Genomic DNA, 20,131 nt, shown 5'->3' with positions numbered 1-20,131 from the left:
TAATAGACATCAATCACTGACGAATCACAAATAATTTTAGTAGGTGAAAATTCCTTTTAAACAACAACAAAAAAATCACTAGCAAGCTGAAATAAAATATATCACTTTGTATGCTTACTTTATGGATGTAGGAATATTGAAGATTATTATAAATCTTCAAATTTTTCTTATTTATGTTGATGAGATTCGATAACAATTCACATGTGAAGAAGTCTCAGTGGCTTTCTCTTTGCCAAAAGGTACATTTATTTAAGAGAAGAGGTTTTAGACAAAATGAAGAGGTAAAATAGACACCAGTAGTAGTAAATATGAAATAAATTTGGGAGAGCATATAGTAGGCAAGTAAAGTAGTTTTTAACAATTAAGGAGGGAAAAGACAAATTCCCTAGGGCAACTGACAATTAACCAGGAGAAAAGAAATATACCATGAGGTAGGAATATGCCATTGATTGGCAGGCTAAATCCATAGAGTAGTTTAGCACTCTAAAAGAGTTAATTAAACTACAAGAAGGAGAAAGACAGCAGGAGGCACAGGGGAGAAAATAGGAAGAAAGACATACTCAGGCAGAACACCAAGGCAAAGCTAACTCTAAAGGGATTCAGGAAAGATGGTCCAGGACACAAACAGATTTATAGGGGAAATTTAACCTGGGGATTTGACATAGCTTGGTTTTCTGATTGGATACATTAAGGTAGAGGTTACACAAGATCTCTACAGGATGGGACTGTAAGGCTGAGCTGATCCCTATCAATGTTCTTCCCTGCTTGCCTCAAGAAGTAACTTAGTATCTTAGACTTTCCCTGCCAACTCACCTAGTTATCCAGGACCTCAGATTTAGCTGAAAACTCTTAAGTGAAAACAAATTCTAAAATCTTCCCCCACCCCCTCAAATTAAATTAAAAAAAAAAACTTCCATAAAATTACAAAAATATAGTAGAAAGGGACTCTTCTAGTACTAGATATAGACTTTAATGGAGTGGTTTTTGAGCATCTATTTTTCTATTCTTTCCAAAAACCTAATTCTTCATACTAGTACTTCATATCAATATATCTAATGTTGATTTTTTTCTTTTATCTTAAAAGAGACTTTCACCTGCTAAAATAATTTATGAGTGGGTATTGATTGATATCCATTATCCAAACTAATGGAGGGAAAAGCACGAATAATCCATAAATTATTTGAATTTAGTCAAAATACACACTCATGCCTCCGTTATATTAGTTTCTTTCATTCAACCTTATGTTCCCCCTACCCTACAAAAACTGCTTTATTTCATTAGCTATTCCTTTGTTGACTTTTTTTGTTCTCTTTCTAGTTCATACCTTATGGGGGAGTTTTCCAACAAAGAAAGATTTCATTTATTATCTAGTTTTAATTAGCTCTGTAGTTAGCCAACAATTTCCACCTATGCAGTTTGATGATAAAAGAGTGAAAAGCCTTTGTTGCTTGAGAATATGTTAATTATTCGTAACCAGTAAATAATGGATTAGATAATAACTTATAAAAATAAGGATGTTGAGAAAAATACTAAAACTAGTCTCTATATTTTTTCTGAGTTAGTGTAAAAGTGGAAAGAACAACATTAGATACTTGAATTGCTTAGAAATTGTTGTTACTAAATGAGATTGGTTTTAGAGAACCAGACAGCTAGACCAGAACTATTAAAAAAAAAGTTTCCTAGTTTCTTCTCTTCTTCTATATGTACACAAAAAAACACATATTGAAGAGTTAAAACTTAGCCATGAAAATGATCTGAATAATCGAAATATATATATACTAAAAAGGAAAGAAAAATATCTAAAATAGGACATTTTTCCAGCTTTAAGAGAAAAATGGGTAGCCAGACATAAGCTTTTTTCAAATATTACAGGAATCTGAAAGACAATGGCTTTTATACCAATGAAATTAAATATTTTTATTTTATTTATTTATTTGGAGTATTTTCTGGAATGGAAACAGTTTATTTAATAAATATCTGAGAAGCTCCCCTTTACACTACCGATATATAAAATGTGTATGTTTATGTATAAATAAATATATATATATACATATATATATATATATTGCACACACACATATATATTTACAGATAATGTGTGTGTATTTATACACAGTCAATTCTCAATATTCACATGTTTAACTTTACTAATAAAAATCACAAGAATACTGAAAGTATTACAAATACAAAGTATTCTTGTGATTTTTATTAGTAATCTCATTTTCATTGTCATATTGGCAATCTAGCATATAGTAGAGAAAAAAAAGAGAAACAAGAAGCTCAAAAGTTTGTGGAACAGCTAATATCCTACTAGGCACTTCACTGGTCTTATTCACTCTTCTTTTATAAAGAGCTCCTTTGCATTTGTGGCTTATTTTCACTGTTTGCCTCTGAAACTCATATTTTTGTATTGCAGTTTATGTTCCCAAAGCATAATGCAAATCTTTTGGGCTTTAAGTTCAAGTGTATAGCCAGTGATGTGGCTTAATGAATAAATAAAAATCCTAAAAAGGCTTTCTACCAGAATGCTACAGCTGCTATTGCTGTGTTTGGTGTTAATGAATCAATGATTAGTTATATCTTGAATAGGAAGAAAATTTCTAATGAGAAAAAATGTTTTGCATGTTACCAATTTAGTTTTGTGTACTACATTTCATGAATTATTTTATGTGTCAGGAAAAGGATATGTGATTGAAATTAATGCTTTGTTATAAAAAGTTGTATGCAGAAAGATGTATTTTTGGCAATCTCTAGTAAAAGATTACAGTTTTTGTTGATTCTAACCCCTGCTTCTCATAGGTTCAATGTATCAATATTTACATTTTTTACATTTGTGCTGTTTTTTAAAACACATATATGAAAATTGAAGAATGATTGCGTGTGTGTATATTTGTGTGTGTATGTGTATACATTTTCATTAAATATCTTGTTTGATTCTGAAAAATGAGATTATAAAGATGACGAGAGAGGGGTAGTTTTAGAGGAATAAGAGTAAAACTAAAACACGCCATGTTTTCAACATTAACATTAAAATTTATGTAATATTGCATGCAAAATCAGTAGATAAATTCAAGCTTTTAAGCCATCAGGTCCTATAGAATAGATTCATTTTAAAAATACACTAATGGTTAAGTGACAAAAATCATTCAAGTTTTATTAGTTTATTTAATATTAACTTGCTAGATTTCTTAGCTGCTAGAATGAAACAAAATCAATTTTCCTTAAATATCATTATCAAAAGAAACATTAAAAAATACTAGATACATTTCAGAAGTTAGGCCTTTTAGCATCCTTATACATATATATTCTTATTATAATTAGGAACATATTCAAAATGATAGCATAATACTTTAAGGCTTATAAAGTGTTTATAAACATTTTCTGAACTGATCTCTACAACAAACCTATCAGGTATGTACAGGTAAGAAGCTAAGAACTCACTTGGTTATTTTATTTTATTTTATTTTTAAAATTGATGGCCTTTAGGCAATTCAGTGCTAAAAAAAAAAAAAAAAAAAAAAAAAAAAAAAAAAAAAGCCCAATCTGCCCTTCCCCTATAAATTATTCAGTAAAAACTTTGTCTTAAAGTTTAATCATCAAAAGTATTCTTAATATTAAAACAGAAGCTATATTGGATAACTAAGAAAAAAATACTAACCTATGCCCATAATAACAAAAAAAATTGAGAATTTATACCATTTGAAATAATTGCATTAAATCAAATTTGTAAATGTAGTATTGAGCATAGAATGACATCAGTTTCTTATAATGGAAAAAGAGGCAGTTAGAGTCAGGAAGACTTGGGTTTGAGTTTTGTTTCTGACATGTTTTAGCTGTGTGATTATGGGTAAATCCCTTAACCTCTTAGTTTCTGAGATAATCTCTTAAAAGCATAAATTAAATTTTACTATCCATTTTTGTTGTTGGTGAGAGTTTACTCACTAGGAATTACCTGCACTGAGAAAATCAAGTCTAGGCAAAACAAAACAGAAACAAACAAACAAAAAAAAAACCCTACTCATACAAAATTTAATTAATCAGCAACAATAGTATGAATTCTAAGGGCTAAGATTAAGTGATCTAAAAGATAATTTGTCTCCAAAGCTGCTTAATTTAATAACAGACATTAATTTGAATTTTGAGAAAACTAACAACTATTAGTTGTACTAGTTTTAACTAGTAAAATGTCTCCTTTCAATCCTTTTAGTACTTTGAAGCTTTCTTAAAGTAGTGTCTATTTTATATTGTGAGCTAACTTACACATAACTTGCAATACGTTAATATGCATGTTTATTTTTTCTAATTAAAAATTATCAGCTCCTTGTGATCAGAGCCTTTGTCTTAGAACACTTAATACAGTGGCTCTAATTAGCAGTCAATAAATGCTTTTAAATGAATAAGAGAATGATTAATGCTTACAAATTACTTCAGCAATGTTTTAAAAGAGTATGGCTGCAGGAAATTTTTTTTCAATCTATTAATGAAAGGGATGAGATGAATGATTTGTCCTATTTAAATGGACTAAAGGCTATGAAGAAACACCAGTTTTTGTGAAGACAAGATATGCCTACTTATCCAATACAAATTTAGAAATCAAAGTTTAAAATTCAGCAGATTAATAATATGCTGTTTGAAATTAGACATTAGCAGTGGTAAATTATGCATCACTTGTAGTTCAAAGGATCATATAATCATAAACAGAGATGGAAAGAATCTAGGGAAAATGTTGGAAATTGCTTCGAAAAATGAAAAACATTACACTGTATATATTAAGATGTGTTTTTTTTAAAGCTTAATTTTAAACAGTATCCTATTATTCCAGAATTTAGTAAAGCAAGTAACACATAGCATGGTAGGTTGGCCACTGTGACATACTCTCTTATTCCTTCAAAATACTCTTATAATCACTGTTTTTAGTCAACAAGGCAATTTAATTTAAAATCACATAAAAGTACAAAAATAGAAAAGAAGCAAAGGTATATCAATATGTCTTTAAATACAATCCTTTTAAAACTCTTGTCATTTTTGATCTCTGAAGTAATGATTAAACACTAGAATTTTCCATTAAAGTATTCTTTGTTCACTTTCTAGAACCTAATGCAATTCTTTGGGACTACTTGGATTCCAATTAACAAATAACTGTTATTTTCCTTTTTTTTTTTTTGTTTCTATTTTATTTTATTTTATTATTACTTTTTAAAATAACTTTTTATTGACAGAATCCATGCCAGGGTAATTTTTTACAACATTATCCCTTGCACTCACTTCTGTTCCGATTTTTCCCCTTCTTCCCTCCACCCCTTCCCCCAGATGGCAAGCAGTTCTATACATGTTAAATAGGTTACAGTATATCCTAGATACAATATATGTGTGCAGAACTGAACAGTTCTCTTCTTGCACAGAGAGAATTGGATTCAGAAGGTATAAATAACCCGGGAAGAAAAACAAAAATGCAAGCAGTTTACATTCATTTCCCAGTGTTCTTTCTTTGGGTGTAGCTGCTTCTGTCCATCCTTGATCAATTGAAACTGAATTAGTACTCTTTATCAAAGAGATCCACTTCCATCAGAATACATCCTCATATAGTATCGTTGTTGAGGTATATAATGATCTCCTGGTTCTGCTCATTTCACTTAGCATCAGTTCATGTAAGTCTCACCAATCCTCTCTGTATTCATCCTGCTGGTCATTTCTTACAGAACAATAATATTCCATAACATTCGTATACCACAATTTACCCAACCATTCTCCAATTGATGGGCATCCATTCATTTTCCAGCTTCTAACCACTACAAAGAGGGCTGCCACAAACATTTTGGCACATACAGGTCCCTTTCCCTTCTTTAGTATCTCTGTTATTTTCCATCAGGTAGTGAATAAGAAGTTCAGAAATTGAGAACAGAACCAAAATGACACATTAGAAGCAGCAACTCAGCTGAACTTTTCCAACATTTCCTTCCTAACAATTTTCAAATATTTCCTCAAATTAACTTTTGGAACAGCAGAGTTAACAAAGTTCAAGAAGACATTTTTTTCCCCAGCTAAGACAACTTGGGAGGTTCACAAGAGAGGTTTGTGACACTGGGGTGGGAAGAGCACATATGGCAGCAACCCCATGAGTTTCTTGGTTATGGTTGTGAAAGTGGAAGCAGTAGCACCTTTTAGAACTCTCACCCCAGAGATGAAGACTGAATAATTAAGCAAAAAGGGTTTGCAAGGAGTCTCTTGTTAGCACTGGATATAGTTGGTGATAATTGACAATTTTACTGCCAATGTAGTGTCCTGGGTCATAGTTCCAGGGAAGAGAGAAACTCTTGTGGTAGATCACAAGGGAACAAGGGCTCTAGTTATAGTTCCAAAGCAAAGAAGATTACTACCTGTGATATTGCTTTATTATTTATTAATTATGGATAGATTAATAGTTAGCAGCTAACTTTAATCACTGGAATCAGTATGAATTAGTTTAGTATAAAAGTTTTACTACTTAACATTAGAGTTTATAAGATAGTTTGACTTTAATGAGTTAATGTGCCCATTTCTCTGAGCTAAAGCCCATACTCATTAAATCCTGATCATAAAAATGTTCTGCTTGGGCACAAATCTAGCATGGGACTATTTTAGTATACATAGTCACTAACAAGAGACTTTCCACGAATATCCAGAGGATATTGACTACTCTGTGTTTTTCCCTTACCAGGGACTTTGGAAACCCCTTTTTGCAAGAAAGTCAGTATAATAATGCCAAATGTAAGTTCACCTTTACTAACTATATAAAAGACCTCTCTGATTATTCTAATGCATCCTTGACCACTGAAGGGCTTTAGGATCTTGCTTATTGGCAATTGCAAGTCTTGCTAATTCATCCTTTGAACCTTGTACCTCAGTTTCTTTTCACTTCAGATTTTTATGATAATATATTCCTTGTGGCACAGGAGAGCAGGGGATCTGATCATAGATCCAGGGCCAAGAGAAATAGTGTCCACAAGGGAACAGGGGGCCTCCTGAGGTGAAAACCAATATGAAGACCAGGAAAAGAGTCAGCACACATCACTCTGAATCACTCTACCTTGAAAGCACTAAAAACTTGCATATCCCCAGAACTAACTGAAAATAGCAGCATAAGAAGTCTGAAACTTGGAACAGTGCCTCTCCAACCCTAAGTATACAGAACCCAATTTTAACATAAAGTTCAAAGTCAAGAAGTAGGCTGGAAAAATGAGCAAGAAACAACAAAAAGAACTTGGCCATAAAAAGCTACTATGGTGGCAAAGAAGATCAAGACATAAATTCAGAAGAAAACAATGAGAAAACAGCTTATGACCAAAGTTGCAAAGGAAAATGCTATTTGGACAAAAAGCCCAACAAGAATTCCTGGAAGCATTAAAGAAAAAGATAAGAGTAGTAGAGAAAAAGTTGGGAAAAGAAATGAGTGATGCAAAAAAAATCATAAAAGGAGAATTAACAGGTTAGTAAATGAGGCTCCAAAAAATTGGGAAAAAAAATAACACCTTAATGAAAACATAATTAGCTTAATGGTAAAAGCTGCACAAAAATTCACTGAAGAAAAATATTCCTTAAAAAGTAGACTTGACCAAATTGAAAAAGAGGTACAAAAGGTCACTGAAGAAATAATTACTTTTTAGAATTTTCAATAGTATTTTATTTTTCCAAACACATGTAAAAATAGTTTTCAACATTCATTTTTGTAAATTTGGGTTCCAAGTTTTTCTCTCTCCTTCCATTACTTTCTCTTTCCCCAAGACAGCAAGCATTCTGATATAAATTAAATATGTGCAATTCTTTTAAACATATTTCCATATTTGTCACATTGTTCAAAGAAAATCATATCGAAAGGGGAAAAATCAAGAGAAAGGAAAAAAAAAACCAACAACTACAAGCAAACTACAACAACAACAACAAAAATAAAAATATTATGCTTTAATTCACATTCACTCTCCATAGCTCTCTCTCTCTGGATGCAAATGTCATTTTCCATCTCAAGTCTATTGGAATTGTCTTGAATAATTATTATATTACTGATAATTAATAATGTAATTAATATCAAGAAAGCCCAAAGGGCTTTTACCCTTTGACTGAGCAATATCACTACTGTATCTATACCCCAAAGAGGTCAAAGATAAAGTACTTATATGTACAAAAGTATTATGGAACTTCAACTGGAAATTGAGGGGATGCTCATCAATTGAAGAATGACCGAACAAGTTTTGTCTGATTGTGATAAGAGAACTATTGTGCTATCCAAAATGATGAGGGAGAGTGGTTTCAAGAAAACATGACAAGACCTGTATGAACTAAGGCAAAGTAAAATGAGAAGAACTGGGAGAACATTATGCACAGCAAGACCAATGTTATAATGATGATCAACTATGAAAGATTTGGCTACTGTGATCAATACATTAGTCCAAAATAACTCCAAATAACTCATGAGGAAAAAATTCAATGTACCTCCAGAGATAGAACTTATAAACTTGGAGTACAAATTGAAATAAAATTTTCTCACTATATATTTTTTTGTTAAATGGCTAATATAAAAATATATTTTACATGATTTCACATGTATAATTACTATCATATTGTTTGCCTTGCTAACAAGTATAAGAAGGGTGGGAAGAAGAGAATCTGAACCTCAAAATTTAAGAAAAAGAATGTTTAAAATTATATTTTTTAAAAAGATACAACAATATTCTCAGGCTCACAGATTTGGTATCATCTTTAACTCCTCACATCCAATGTGTCAACAAATATTATTTCTATTTTTAAAATATCACTAGTTTCACTAGTTTCTCTCCACTCAACCACCATCCTAGTTAAAGACCCCATTTCCTCTAATTAGATTATTACAACAATCTTTTTTATCTGTGAATCAAGCCTCTTTTTACTTTAAACCATTCTCCATTGAGGACTAAAGTGATTTTCCTGTAGTATTCACCTGTCAACTCCTTACTCAGCAATTCCTACACCCCCTCCATTATCTTTATAATCAAATATGGATTCCTCTAGTATTTATAACTCCTAATAATCTGGCCCCTTCCTACTTTTCTAGGTATCCTTTAACTTAAAATGATATATTGATATATTCCAGTTTTATTGGCTACTTATTATTCTAGGTAAGATTATGATGATAGCTAACATTTATATAGTACATGCTATGTGCTAGGCACTATGCTAAGTATTTTACAAAATATCATCTCATTTGAACCTGACAATAACTCTGGGAGGATAGGTGCTTTTATTATACCCATTTTAGAGATGAAGAACTTGAGGCAAATGGAAGTTAAATGACTTAGGTCACACACAATTAGAAAATATTTGAGGCTGGATTTGACTTCAGATCTTTTTAACTCTAGAGCTAGAACTCTAATCATTGTACTATATGATATTCTAAGGTCTGAAAGTAAAAGGCAGATGATCTTTTGATTTTGTAAAAGCTCTGTAAGCCAGATATCAAACTTTTATCTCACAAATAAAAAGTCATTGTTTAACTATTCTATTCAATATGAGAAACTACAATGGAGATATCAGAAAAAATGATTTCACATCTTTTCCAGAGAATAATCTGTATAACATTACCATATTTTTACTCCAAGTTGCTTAGGAATAGCTTTATTTAAGAAATAATTGTGTTCTTCCAAAAATTTTGATTTTTTAAAACATCTAGATCATTCATGATAACAAATGCTAATCTTATTAAATGTATTGTTTAGAAAGGCAAAAATGAGGTGTTTGGTTAGCCTTAGAGTTAGAAGAACTCACGTTGAATCCCTGCTTAGTTATAGATATTACAGCTGTGTGACAATGGACATGCCACACTCTCACTTCTTTTTTAAATTTTAGAGAATTTTTCAAAACTATTAACTGACAAACTGCAAATGTGCATTAGTGGACACTTTCCACAAGAGGAAGTCTCTTCACTAGTGAAATAATATGTCTTGGAAACCAAACAAAAGATTTATGAGGCTTAAGAAGAAACTCCCAAAGTGAATTGATTACTTATAAAATATTTGAATTTCATTGCCTTTTTATTAAATCCATTTAGAACTTTTTGGTAGCTTGCCATATTTAGCTTTATAATAGTTTCTGCTGGCAGTAGTCTTTTTTTTTTTTTTTTTTGGCTATGCTATGATGTGACCTAGATAAGAAAGAATAAGCCAAACCACTTGTGGTAAACCCCAAAGTATCATTCCTAATTCACTTGTGATGCTACACTGTAAACACATCAGAATGGTTTTATTTAGTGCCAAATACATTAATAATGCAAAGGTCTTTAAACAGGCAGGTAGAATAAATTAGTCCCGAGTGATATTGTTACTACTGTATACATGAAGTTATAAGAACTGAGAGTCTCATTTCAGGTAATGTGAAATATGCTGATGACCTAGACTAATCATTAACACAACATAACAAACTATTCCCTTCATGTTTGTTTGTTTTTACTCCTATAAGTGTCAGTCTATATAATCTCTATAATTCTATCATAATAGGGGCATAAACAACAATTCTAGAGAAGTTTCTTCTTTCCTGCTCTCTTCCTTAAACTAGATAAATGCTTTCAGTTTGTTTTGTCCTTGAAATAGTCCTTAATCAAATCATTAGATGATGGGTTACCAGAAATTAATAAGTGAATAAGAATAAAACTATTTGTCTATAATAGGTTATCATCATTTCTTTAAAGAATTTCACATGGGGGCAGCTAGATAGTGCAGTGCATAGAGTATTGGCCCTGAAGTCAAGAGGACCTCAGTTCAAACCTAGTCCCAGATACTTATTACTTCTTAGTTGTATGACCTTATACAAGTTACTTAACCCCAATTGCCTCAGGGGAAAAAAAAGTCAGTTAAGAATTTCGCATAAAAAAGGTACAGTCAAGTAAATCGCTTTTCAGAAGTTGGAAAGAAGTGGGGAGGGGGAGTTATTACATTTTCTTTTCAGTTTGGAAAGCAACCACTTATTCTAACTGTTCCAACACACAGGGAGGTAGATAAGTAAGCTATGATATTCAACTACTGAAATCCACTTTGGCTGGGGGAAAGGAAGGAGAGGCAAGGCAAAGTGTGAAAGTGTAGGTGGGGGAAGAGAAAGGCCAAACACTTAATATAAATATCTCTACCTAAAAGCAAGGGCAAGGGATTTCTAATTTTATATAGTCAAATGATGGCCAAGTAAATGAAAAAATCTAATAGATTTTTTGAACTAAGTGGCATCAGAACATTGACAAAAATCAATTCTCAAAAAAAAAGTTTAAAACTTTAACAAGTTAACACTTGCAGATGACAAGAAGCTCAGAGATATTTTTAAAATTTCCAACTTATGGAGAAGCTATGGGGGAAATTGGCATACAAATGCTTTGTTGGTAGAGTTGTGAACTGATCCACCTATTCTGGAGAGCAATTTGGAATTATGCCCAAAAGGCAACCAAACTGTTCATAATTTTTGATCCAGAAATACTGATACTAAACCTGTATCCCAAAAAGATGACAAAAAAGGGAAAAAGAACCCACATATTAAAAAATACGTATAGCCGCTCTTTTTGTGGTGGCAAAGAATTGGATATTGAGGTGATACCCATCAATTCTGGAATGGTTCAACAAGTTATGGCATATGAATATAATGGAATACTATTGTGCTAAAAGAAATGATCAGTAGACAGATTTCAGAAAAATCTGAAAAGACTTATGTGAACATTTACTTAAGGTAAGTAGAACCAGGAGAACATTGTACATAGGAACAGCAACATTGTGAGATGATCAGCTGTAACAGACTTAGCTCTTCTTAGTAATATAGTGAGCCAAGATCCTTCTAAGAGTCATGATGGAATATGTTATCCACATCCAGATAAAGAACTATGGAGTCTGAATGCAATTTGAAGCACAGGTTTTCTATGTGAGGTTTTGGTTTTATCTTTCTCATGTTCTGTTTCTTCTTTCACAATATGACTAATGTGGAACTATGTTTTAATATGATTATATATGTATAATCTATATCAGATTGCTTGCTATCTTGGAGAGGGAGAAAAGGAAAGAGGAAAGGAGGGAAATTTGAAACTCAAAATCTTATAAAAATGAATTTTGAAAAGTATTTTTACATGTAATTATAAAAATTAAGTAATATTAAGTGGGGGAAAAGCTCCTAAAACTTTTAACTTAATCAATAAAGTCACCTTCTCTCCCAGAAGTAGACGTATCCATCTATAATAAGGGAAAGAGGGTGGTTGCACAGGTTCAAATTGTAATTGTGACTTACTATCTGTGTGACTTGGGACAAGTCATTTTGTATCTCTGAGACTCCTATCCACAAAATAAGCAACCTTCATCTACCAAAATAGATCACAATCTTTCAATTGCTTAAACTTAAAGTTTTTGTGTCCAATTATTTTCTCATTTTCACTCTACAGCTGAATTCAGCTGGGTTGATCTTCAAACAATGGGCTGACGAAATAATGTATTTCGGTGTAGATTATTACTCACCTTGTAATCTTCTAAATCAATAGGTTATGTTTGTTGTTATTATTTTGTTCAAATCTGTGATTTTATCTATATAGGAAACAGAGTGGACCCCTATACCAATGTAAATGTGCTACTACTTTACAAGTACATAGTCATAGAAAATTGACTGGGACTTCATGAAACTAATCAACTTGCTGAGCATTACATAGCCAGCATGTGGCAGAAGTGGGATTTAAAACTCCAAAGCCAGCTTTCTCTCTCTCAATACTAGGATGGTAACCATAAAGAGAAGATATTAAAAGTGATAGCTGGATATTCTAGATTATAAAAATAAATTCAAGATGAAGTTCTGAAAAACAAATCAATTAACAAAATATTGATTTCCTATCACATATTATACTAAAATGTTTGGCAAATCAAAGAGGCTTCTTTATAATGAATATGGATGTTAATCTTGAATCAATATATATGCAGGATGTACTTCTGCAATACTGTATGTTGAGGCAAAAATACATGTGATTAGCAGCCACCTAGCGAAAAGGGTAGCTAAGTAGATGGTGCAGTGTGCAGAGTGCCAGGTCTGAAATCAGGAAGATTCCTCTTCCTGAGTTAAAATCTGGCCTCAGACACCTACTAGTTGTGTGGCCTGAGCAAGTTACTTAAGCCAGTTTGCCTCAGTGTCTTCAACTGTAAAATGAACTGGAGAAAGAAATCGCAAAGCTCAGTATCTTTGCCAAGAAAACCCCAAAATGGGGTCATGAAGAGAGAATACCACTGAACAATAGAAAATGAAATGGAACTTTTCTCTATTAGTAATACAAATGTATATGTAACATTTTGCATACATGTTTGAATTCATTCTTGAGTTAAAAGAAAATGTGACACCTTTGTTGCCTTCTACTTTCTAAATTGGTGGATTCAATAATTTTTTCCTCCCTTCCCCTTTCTCTCTTTGTTTTTCTTTCTTCCTTCTTCCTTCTTCCCGTCTTTCCTTTTACCTTTTCTTCCTTCCTTTATATCAGCTGCTTTAAAAAGCATTTCTTAAATAGAAATTTGGGGGGAAATGTGATTTAAAAACAACACATCAGAGATAAAATGATTTTCATTTAAGAAAAAACACTTAAAGACATAAAATTTTAAAAGCTGCATATCTATATTGGATAAATGATATTTGTATGATAGTGTTTAGTTTTTATCCTGAATTTACAAAAGATTCTTAATCTTGTGATTTGAGTCACAAATCACATACAATCCAAACTTGTAGAAATCTTTTTCAATCCTTAATGATAATGCTTCCCTCTGTGATGGTTTCCAGTTTATACTGAATAAATGTTGTTTGTGAAATTATTTACATATTGCCCACATTTGGCACATAACATAAAATGTGCTTAATAAATGTTTGTTGCCTTGACTTGACAAAAGTAATACAATATACTGAAGTGATTCCAATAAGAAAAAGGAAATGTTACCTTAATGAAATGTTAGTGTCAAATTCATTAGAACAAACTGTCCGGCAGGAAGCTATTACATTTCAGGCAGAGCAAATACACTTCCTTAATTCTAGCATAGTAACTTTTGTTAAGTTTTAGTACTTATGACACTTCTAATATAGCTTGTAATGTTACCTGTGACCTTGTCAAGTCTTTTGTTGAGTAATTTAATGTAACTACTCTGCTTTAGGGTTGAAAACAAAATGTAACATAAAGTTGTTTGATGATGAAATATCATCACATTAACTACAGGGGAAGAAATCATTGAGTAGTAAAAGTTGTTCTTAATCAAAATCTCAAAGTTGAGAAAAAATTTAAATATTACTGAAAATTTTCATAATTGAACCAAAGAAATATAAGTATCATGTTTCAGCACTGTTTTTGAGGGGAGGCTTTTTGGGGGAGAGGAGGGAGAAAAGAGTGCCATCTGATCACAAGAATAAGAGAACATACTGAATTTTAGAAATTATATCTTATAATACCTTATATGTAGGTATCTAAAATATCAGTATAATACTTTTTTCTAATTAGAACAATCCACTGTGATACAATCTAGGAGTGAAAAGCAAAGCTCTAAAATTAATAAAGAGGTACATAATTTAAACTGTATGTGTTTATTGAGGTTGCTCTGCAAGTAAGATTTCATTCAGTCTTTGTACCTAACCTATTTTTCTCCCCTAATCTTATTGTCTTCCTAAATGTAACCTTTCTTTATTCCAGAGTAATCCAAAACTAGAAGTGATGACATCTTTCTCTTTGGAATCTCCAAAACATACAATATACATACGTGTATGCATGCATACAAGCATGCATATTTATATAGTTATAGAAATGTACATATACATATATATATATTTTTAAACTAGCTAAAATTTTTTCCCTTTCAATATTAGCTGGTTAATTTAGAATAAATGATTTATTTAATTGAAAGTACTAACTGGTATGCTAAATAAGATAATTCCTATAAGGAAATCATTAATCAGCATAAATTTGAGATTTAAATATTTAAAGCAAATATTTATAATAATGTCATAGAATTTATTACAAGATAAAATCAATCAAGTCTCTCGAGTTCTTCAAAATAAAAAGCACTCACTTCAAAATATCTATGTATCAATAATGAAATTATCCACAATCTATGACTCTTTGACCTTGTGTCATTGATGTGGAGAACTTCCAATGGGGAACTCTCCTATGCCAGTTAAAAAGCATAAGCATACAGCAACTTATCACCAGGTATTCTGTGGACACTGAGGTTATTTTTCTTGCCCAGGATCACACAACGTGTGTCAAGAGACAAAATTAACTTCTATTTCCCTAACTCTGACACTAAGCCAAACTTCCTACCTATAGATATATCAATTTAAAGAATGAATGTTCTATTATAATATATAAAATACTCATTAATGAGAAGAAAGCAGGCTGAAAAACTGTACTTAATTTTTTTTTTTAATTTTTATTTCTTCTTTTAAAGCTTGAATCACAATTATGTTTGCTGTTTGTCCACTAGATGGCTATGAATTCTCTACATATTTCTTCACACTTGAAAAGAAATAAAACATTAAAAAAACAAAAAACTTAATAATACTTGACTATAAAGTGAAACATGAAGACATCATGCATGCTAAGGTCTTGAGAAGAAAAAAAAAACCCTAAAGATTAGAGAAAAAGGAGGAGAGTGAACAGGAAGGGCAAGAGAAAAAAAAACTAACTTGAAGAATTGTGAGGGGAGGGGTAAGGACAAGAGAAAGAGAAAAATTTGGATCACAAGGTTTTGCATGGGAGAATGTCAAAAACCATCTTTGCCTGTATTTTGAAAATAAAAGCTATTATATTAAAGAAAAAATAATAAAAAAATTAAATCCTAGAGTCAAAGTACCCGAGAAGTAGTTATATTTCTACCCAGATATTTACAGCTCTATTGAGGACAACAATTCTACTCAATTTTTAATATGAAAATCACCATACTATTTCACTAAGCTTGTTTTTATGTCAGTTTACTCTCTTAGACTTGCAAGCTATGTCCTTATAACCCCATTCATTAGGCCAGAAAAAAAACCACACAACTTTTTTTTAAAGTTTGACTGGTTCACTCATAAAGCATTTCCACAATTCATAAAAACAGCATGTTTGTTACCTGGATCTCTCTGGCGTGATACACAATAATAAGACCAAGCAGGATAATTGTAGAGAGGCTGATAAGGCATTTCAGAGCTAGGGAGTATAGGGATGCCTGAAAAAGAGACAATAACTTTATTTTAAAACCACATTAAAATGGTGTGTCAATTTTGACAATGACACACTGAGACAAGCAGTTTCTACTAAAGAAGTGAAGCCTCCCTCTTTCCCTAACGGCCCTTCATTCTGCCTCTGGGATTTAAAAGGGACTAGGGTATTGAGGATAAAGAGGATAAGATAAGAAGGTGATCTTTGGGACCCAGCTAAAAGTCGCGGTACTACAGAGGACTAACTGAATAAGAGGAAATCAGAAAGAAAAGTTACTATGAGCTTAAAGGTGCAGTAGAAAGGAGTGTTTGACTTTGGTACACAGTAGACCTCCTTCTGCTGACCCTGAATTATTTATTTAATTTGCAGGAATAACAAGGCAGAACTTCCCAGCACCTTGGGCAGCAGCAAGAGGCACTTCCAAAATGCTCTCTAGATCAAAGTAGACATCCTGAATGAAACCAAAGAGCTCCAGAAAAGGAAAGAGCTATGCAGGCCCAAATGTCTTTAAGAGTCCCCACTCTTCCAAGCACAGATCCACCCCATATTTGACTGTGCCTTTCTAATCTAAGTAGTGTAACGGTCCAAAGGTAGAGTGGTTAGTGATTCTGTGTGTGCCCAGTCATCCTAGGGAAGGGAATAGAAAAGTGTTTGAGACGGAAGAGTGTACCTTGTCATAGGCGCCCCAGGACAGCTCAGTCTCAATGACCATGACCACAATCCCGAACATGCCGAAGATGAGAGCGTAGTCGCTGAGCCGCTTTCTCTTCTCAAACAAGGCTCTCCGAAGGCCTAGCCTGTAACCTATGTTCTGGTTTTTCTTCTTGCTAGACTTGGTCCCGCTGCTGCTGCCCGGTCCGGGGCTTCTCCCACCTCCACCTCCACCTCCTCCATCTCCTCCTCCACTACCACCACCACCACCACCACCACTCCCATACAGCGCTAGATTGTTAGAGTTATTGTGCTCGGGCTTGGACACTACTATCTCCGGGGCTGAGGAAGAGGGGGCAGCAGGAGGAGGAGGAACCACTGCAGCTGGGGAATTAGATCTACATCCTCCAGAAGCTGAGGGCTGCAGGGGCTGAGACTCTGAGTCCATCTCATGCAGGTTCCTGCGGGAGGAGCTTAAGTTGCTGAGTGGACGCATCACTCCTCCGTTGTACCTGCAGCTGCTCATGGCTATTTCAGTGAAGGGGTTGCTTTCCCGGCGAACCTGCTGTAGCTGCTGCTGGTGGTGGTGGTGATGGCGATGGTGGTGGAGGTGCCCGCTGCCACCGCCGCTGCTTCTGAGGCTGCTAGTGGGGCTGGCAGCCTGCTGCAAGCTGCACTGGTGGTACTGGGAAGGGTATTGATACTGTGGGAACTGCTGTTGCTGCTTCCTGGGGACACTGGCATGGCTAGATGGATTCAGCTCACTCACATTGAGCTGGCTGCCCCTCCGAGAAGAACAGCAGCAGCAGGATGAGGTGGAAACAGGCGAGGAGTTGCGGGTTCCAAAAACGCTGCCGGGTGATGAGGTGCGGAGCAGCAGAGGCAGATTATCCCCTACCCTTCCCCCCGCCACCTGGGCGCTGGAGGAGGCGCAGCTGTTGCACTGAAGGCATGAGCTACTGCCGCTACTGCCCGGTTGCCACTGGTGTATCTGTGGCGGCGGCTGTTGCTGCTGCTGCTGCTGCTGCTGCTGGTGGTGATAGTAATGCTGCTTTGAGTGCTGCTGAAAGGAGAGGCACGGTTTGTCTTGCGTCTGCTGCTGCGGCTGTTGCTGGTTTTGCTGCTGTTGCTGCTGCTCGGGAAAGAAGCCTCGCTGCAACTGCAATGAGGTTTCCATATCAGAACTATTAAAGCTGCAGGGAGACCTGGCGGTGGTGCACCCTGCGCAATGCGTTATGGTAGAGAGAGGGGAGTCCTGCTGCTGGTGAGAGGAAGGGCCCATCCCGGCTCCTGTAGAATCCAGGAGGTGAGTCCTATTGGTCGATCGTACCAAAACAACGGGCATGACATCACCTGCGGGTAAAAGAGAGCGAGTTGCAGTGCTAGGCTTTGGGGAAAGGAGGGGGGGAGTAGGGGAAAGGAAGAGGAGTTGATGGAACTGGGTTGAGAAGAGGGGCGGGGAAGGAAGAGAGGAGGGATACAGTGCATAGAACATCTCCTGGACAAAGCGAAGAGAAGAGTGGAAAAGGTGGTTCAAATCTGTGGTTCAAATCTCTGGCTTGGTTGATTTCACTTGCTTAGCTACTGAGGCAAAGGGGAAACTAAGGGACAGGCGGCGGCGCAGCTAGGAGAAACATTGCGGGTGGTGGCGGAGGCCTGGTAAGGATTATCACCGGACTAGCCTCTCTACTGGAATAGTACAAGTTATGCAAGGAGCCACTGCTCTCCTGCTATGTCACCCCATCCTCATTTCTTGATTCAGCCAAACTGGTCTTCTCTCGATTATCACATCCGTCACTCCATCTCCTGTCTCTGTGCCTTTGAATTGGCTATCCCACATTCCTGGAATGTACCCATTCCTTCTCTCAATCTAAAAGTCTCTTTTCTTTAAAATGCAACTCACAGAACATCTTCTGCGTGAAGTTTTTCTAAATCCCCTCAAAGTTTGATGCTCTCCCTCTCAAATTAACTTGTATTATTTTATATAAATTTATATTTATTAACTTATATATCCCTATATATTTTGCTATGTTCATTGTCCTCTCTATTACAAACTAAGTTCTTACTAGTAGGGATTTTATTCTTTCACTTATATCCTCACTTCTATGCACCAGTCCTGGTGCAAATTAGGCATTTAATGAACCTTTGCTGATTGATTTCATTTACAGTGCCCCTTCAATCTCGTCAGTGGGTCCTTGGAAAAGAAAAGGTGTATTATGAATTGGAATATGAAGTAGTGGGTACATGGGAATCGTTTTATTTGTATCCTCTACTAACGAAACTAAACAAGACTTGCCTTATTCCCCTTTCTGATCCTGTCTCAGATCACACTCCTGAAAAAGAGAAGTCCTTAGTGATGTAGTTGTAGTAGTCACCGTGAGAATATCAGATACTAAGTAGAAGAGTTCGCTCAGTGGCTGTGTCAAACCTCCTACATTTGGTATAGCACAGGTAACCTGGTTCTTTGATTCACATCTTCCAGGTGGGGTCTTGGTTAGGAGTGTTTTCCCCATCCCTAATCGTCTCAGAACCAATTTAGATTCCAGTTTCCGATTTGACTGACAAGGAATGAACAGGAGAAGCAAACTATATCTAACAGATGGCGTTGAAGAGATTTGGGAATGGCATGGCTGTGATCTCTTAGAAAAGCCACTTTGGGCTGTGTTGGAATTGAAAAGGGGGGAGGGATCGGGGCGGGAATCCCAACCCCAAAGCATAATTTTGAGAGCCCTTACATTTACGTCTTTTTAAAAACATCTAGGAGTGGTGCCCCAGGCTACTAAGAAAGCTTTCTCTGGCTCGATCTGGCTGTCTGTCTTCCTAAAGGATCACTAGGATTTCCCTGTTCTTGGGGAAGCTGTGTCCACGTGGGGAACTGTCCAGGGAAGTAGATTTCAGTGTAGGCTGAATCTCAGTGATGTGGTCCTTCCAACTCCAGCTCCTCCTTTTCTCTCTTCTCTGGTCCCGCCTACCTGCCACCGACATAAGAGAAGAACAAAGTGGATACTTTAGCGTTTCGAAACTCCCTCTGGCAAAACCTAGTTTTGACTGAAAGCAAAGCTACTAAAAGAGAGGGAAAGTGTTGGTCAGCTAATTAGTAAGGGGTGGTCACGCACGAAATTATTGATATATTTTGTAATGTTAACGCTTTTCACAATGAATACTGGAGATATGGACTATAATGACAAATAACGATATAAAATTTCATTTAAAAATTCCAACATTTTATTTTCTCAGCCTGCTTGCTGCTTGCATTAGATTGTAAGCTCTTTGAGGACAGGAACTATCTTTTGTTTTTCT

General features: G+C 34.8%; 1 protein-coding gene across 1 annotated transcript in view; it reads right to left on the bottom strand.

Moving 5' to 3' along the window:
* The window catches only part of KCNN2 (potassium calcium-activated channel subfamily N member 2), a 190,986-nt gene extending 171,121 nt beyond the window's left edge, over window positions 1-19,865 (bottom strand). Inside the window, exons 1-3 of the mRNA XM_051994453.1 lie at window positions 19,567-19,865; window positions 16,851-18,184; window positions 16,092-16,187 (exon numbers count right to left, since the gene is read on the bottom strand). Of these exons, the coding sequence (XP_051850413.1) occupies window positions 16,092-16,187; window positions 16,851-18,184; window positions 19,567-19,588 (1,452 nt within the window). The 5' untranslated portion in view covers window positions 19,589-19,865. The remainder of the gene's footprint in view (window positions 1-16,091; window positions 16,188-16,850; window positions 18,185-19,566) is intronic.
* Between the last annotated feature and the right edge of the window lie 266 nt (window positions 19,866-20,131).

This window comes from Antechinus flavipes, chromosome 1 (genome assembly GCF_016432865.1).
Source record: "Antechinus flavipes isolate AdamAnt ecotype Samford, QLD, Australia chromosome 1, AdamAnt_v2, whole genome shotgun sequence".
Lineage (NCBI taxonomy): Eukaryota > Metazoa > Chordata > Mammalia > Dasyuromorphia > Dasyuridae > Antechinus > Antechinus flavipes.
This window is presented reverse-complemented; position numbering and strand designations above follow the sequence as displayed.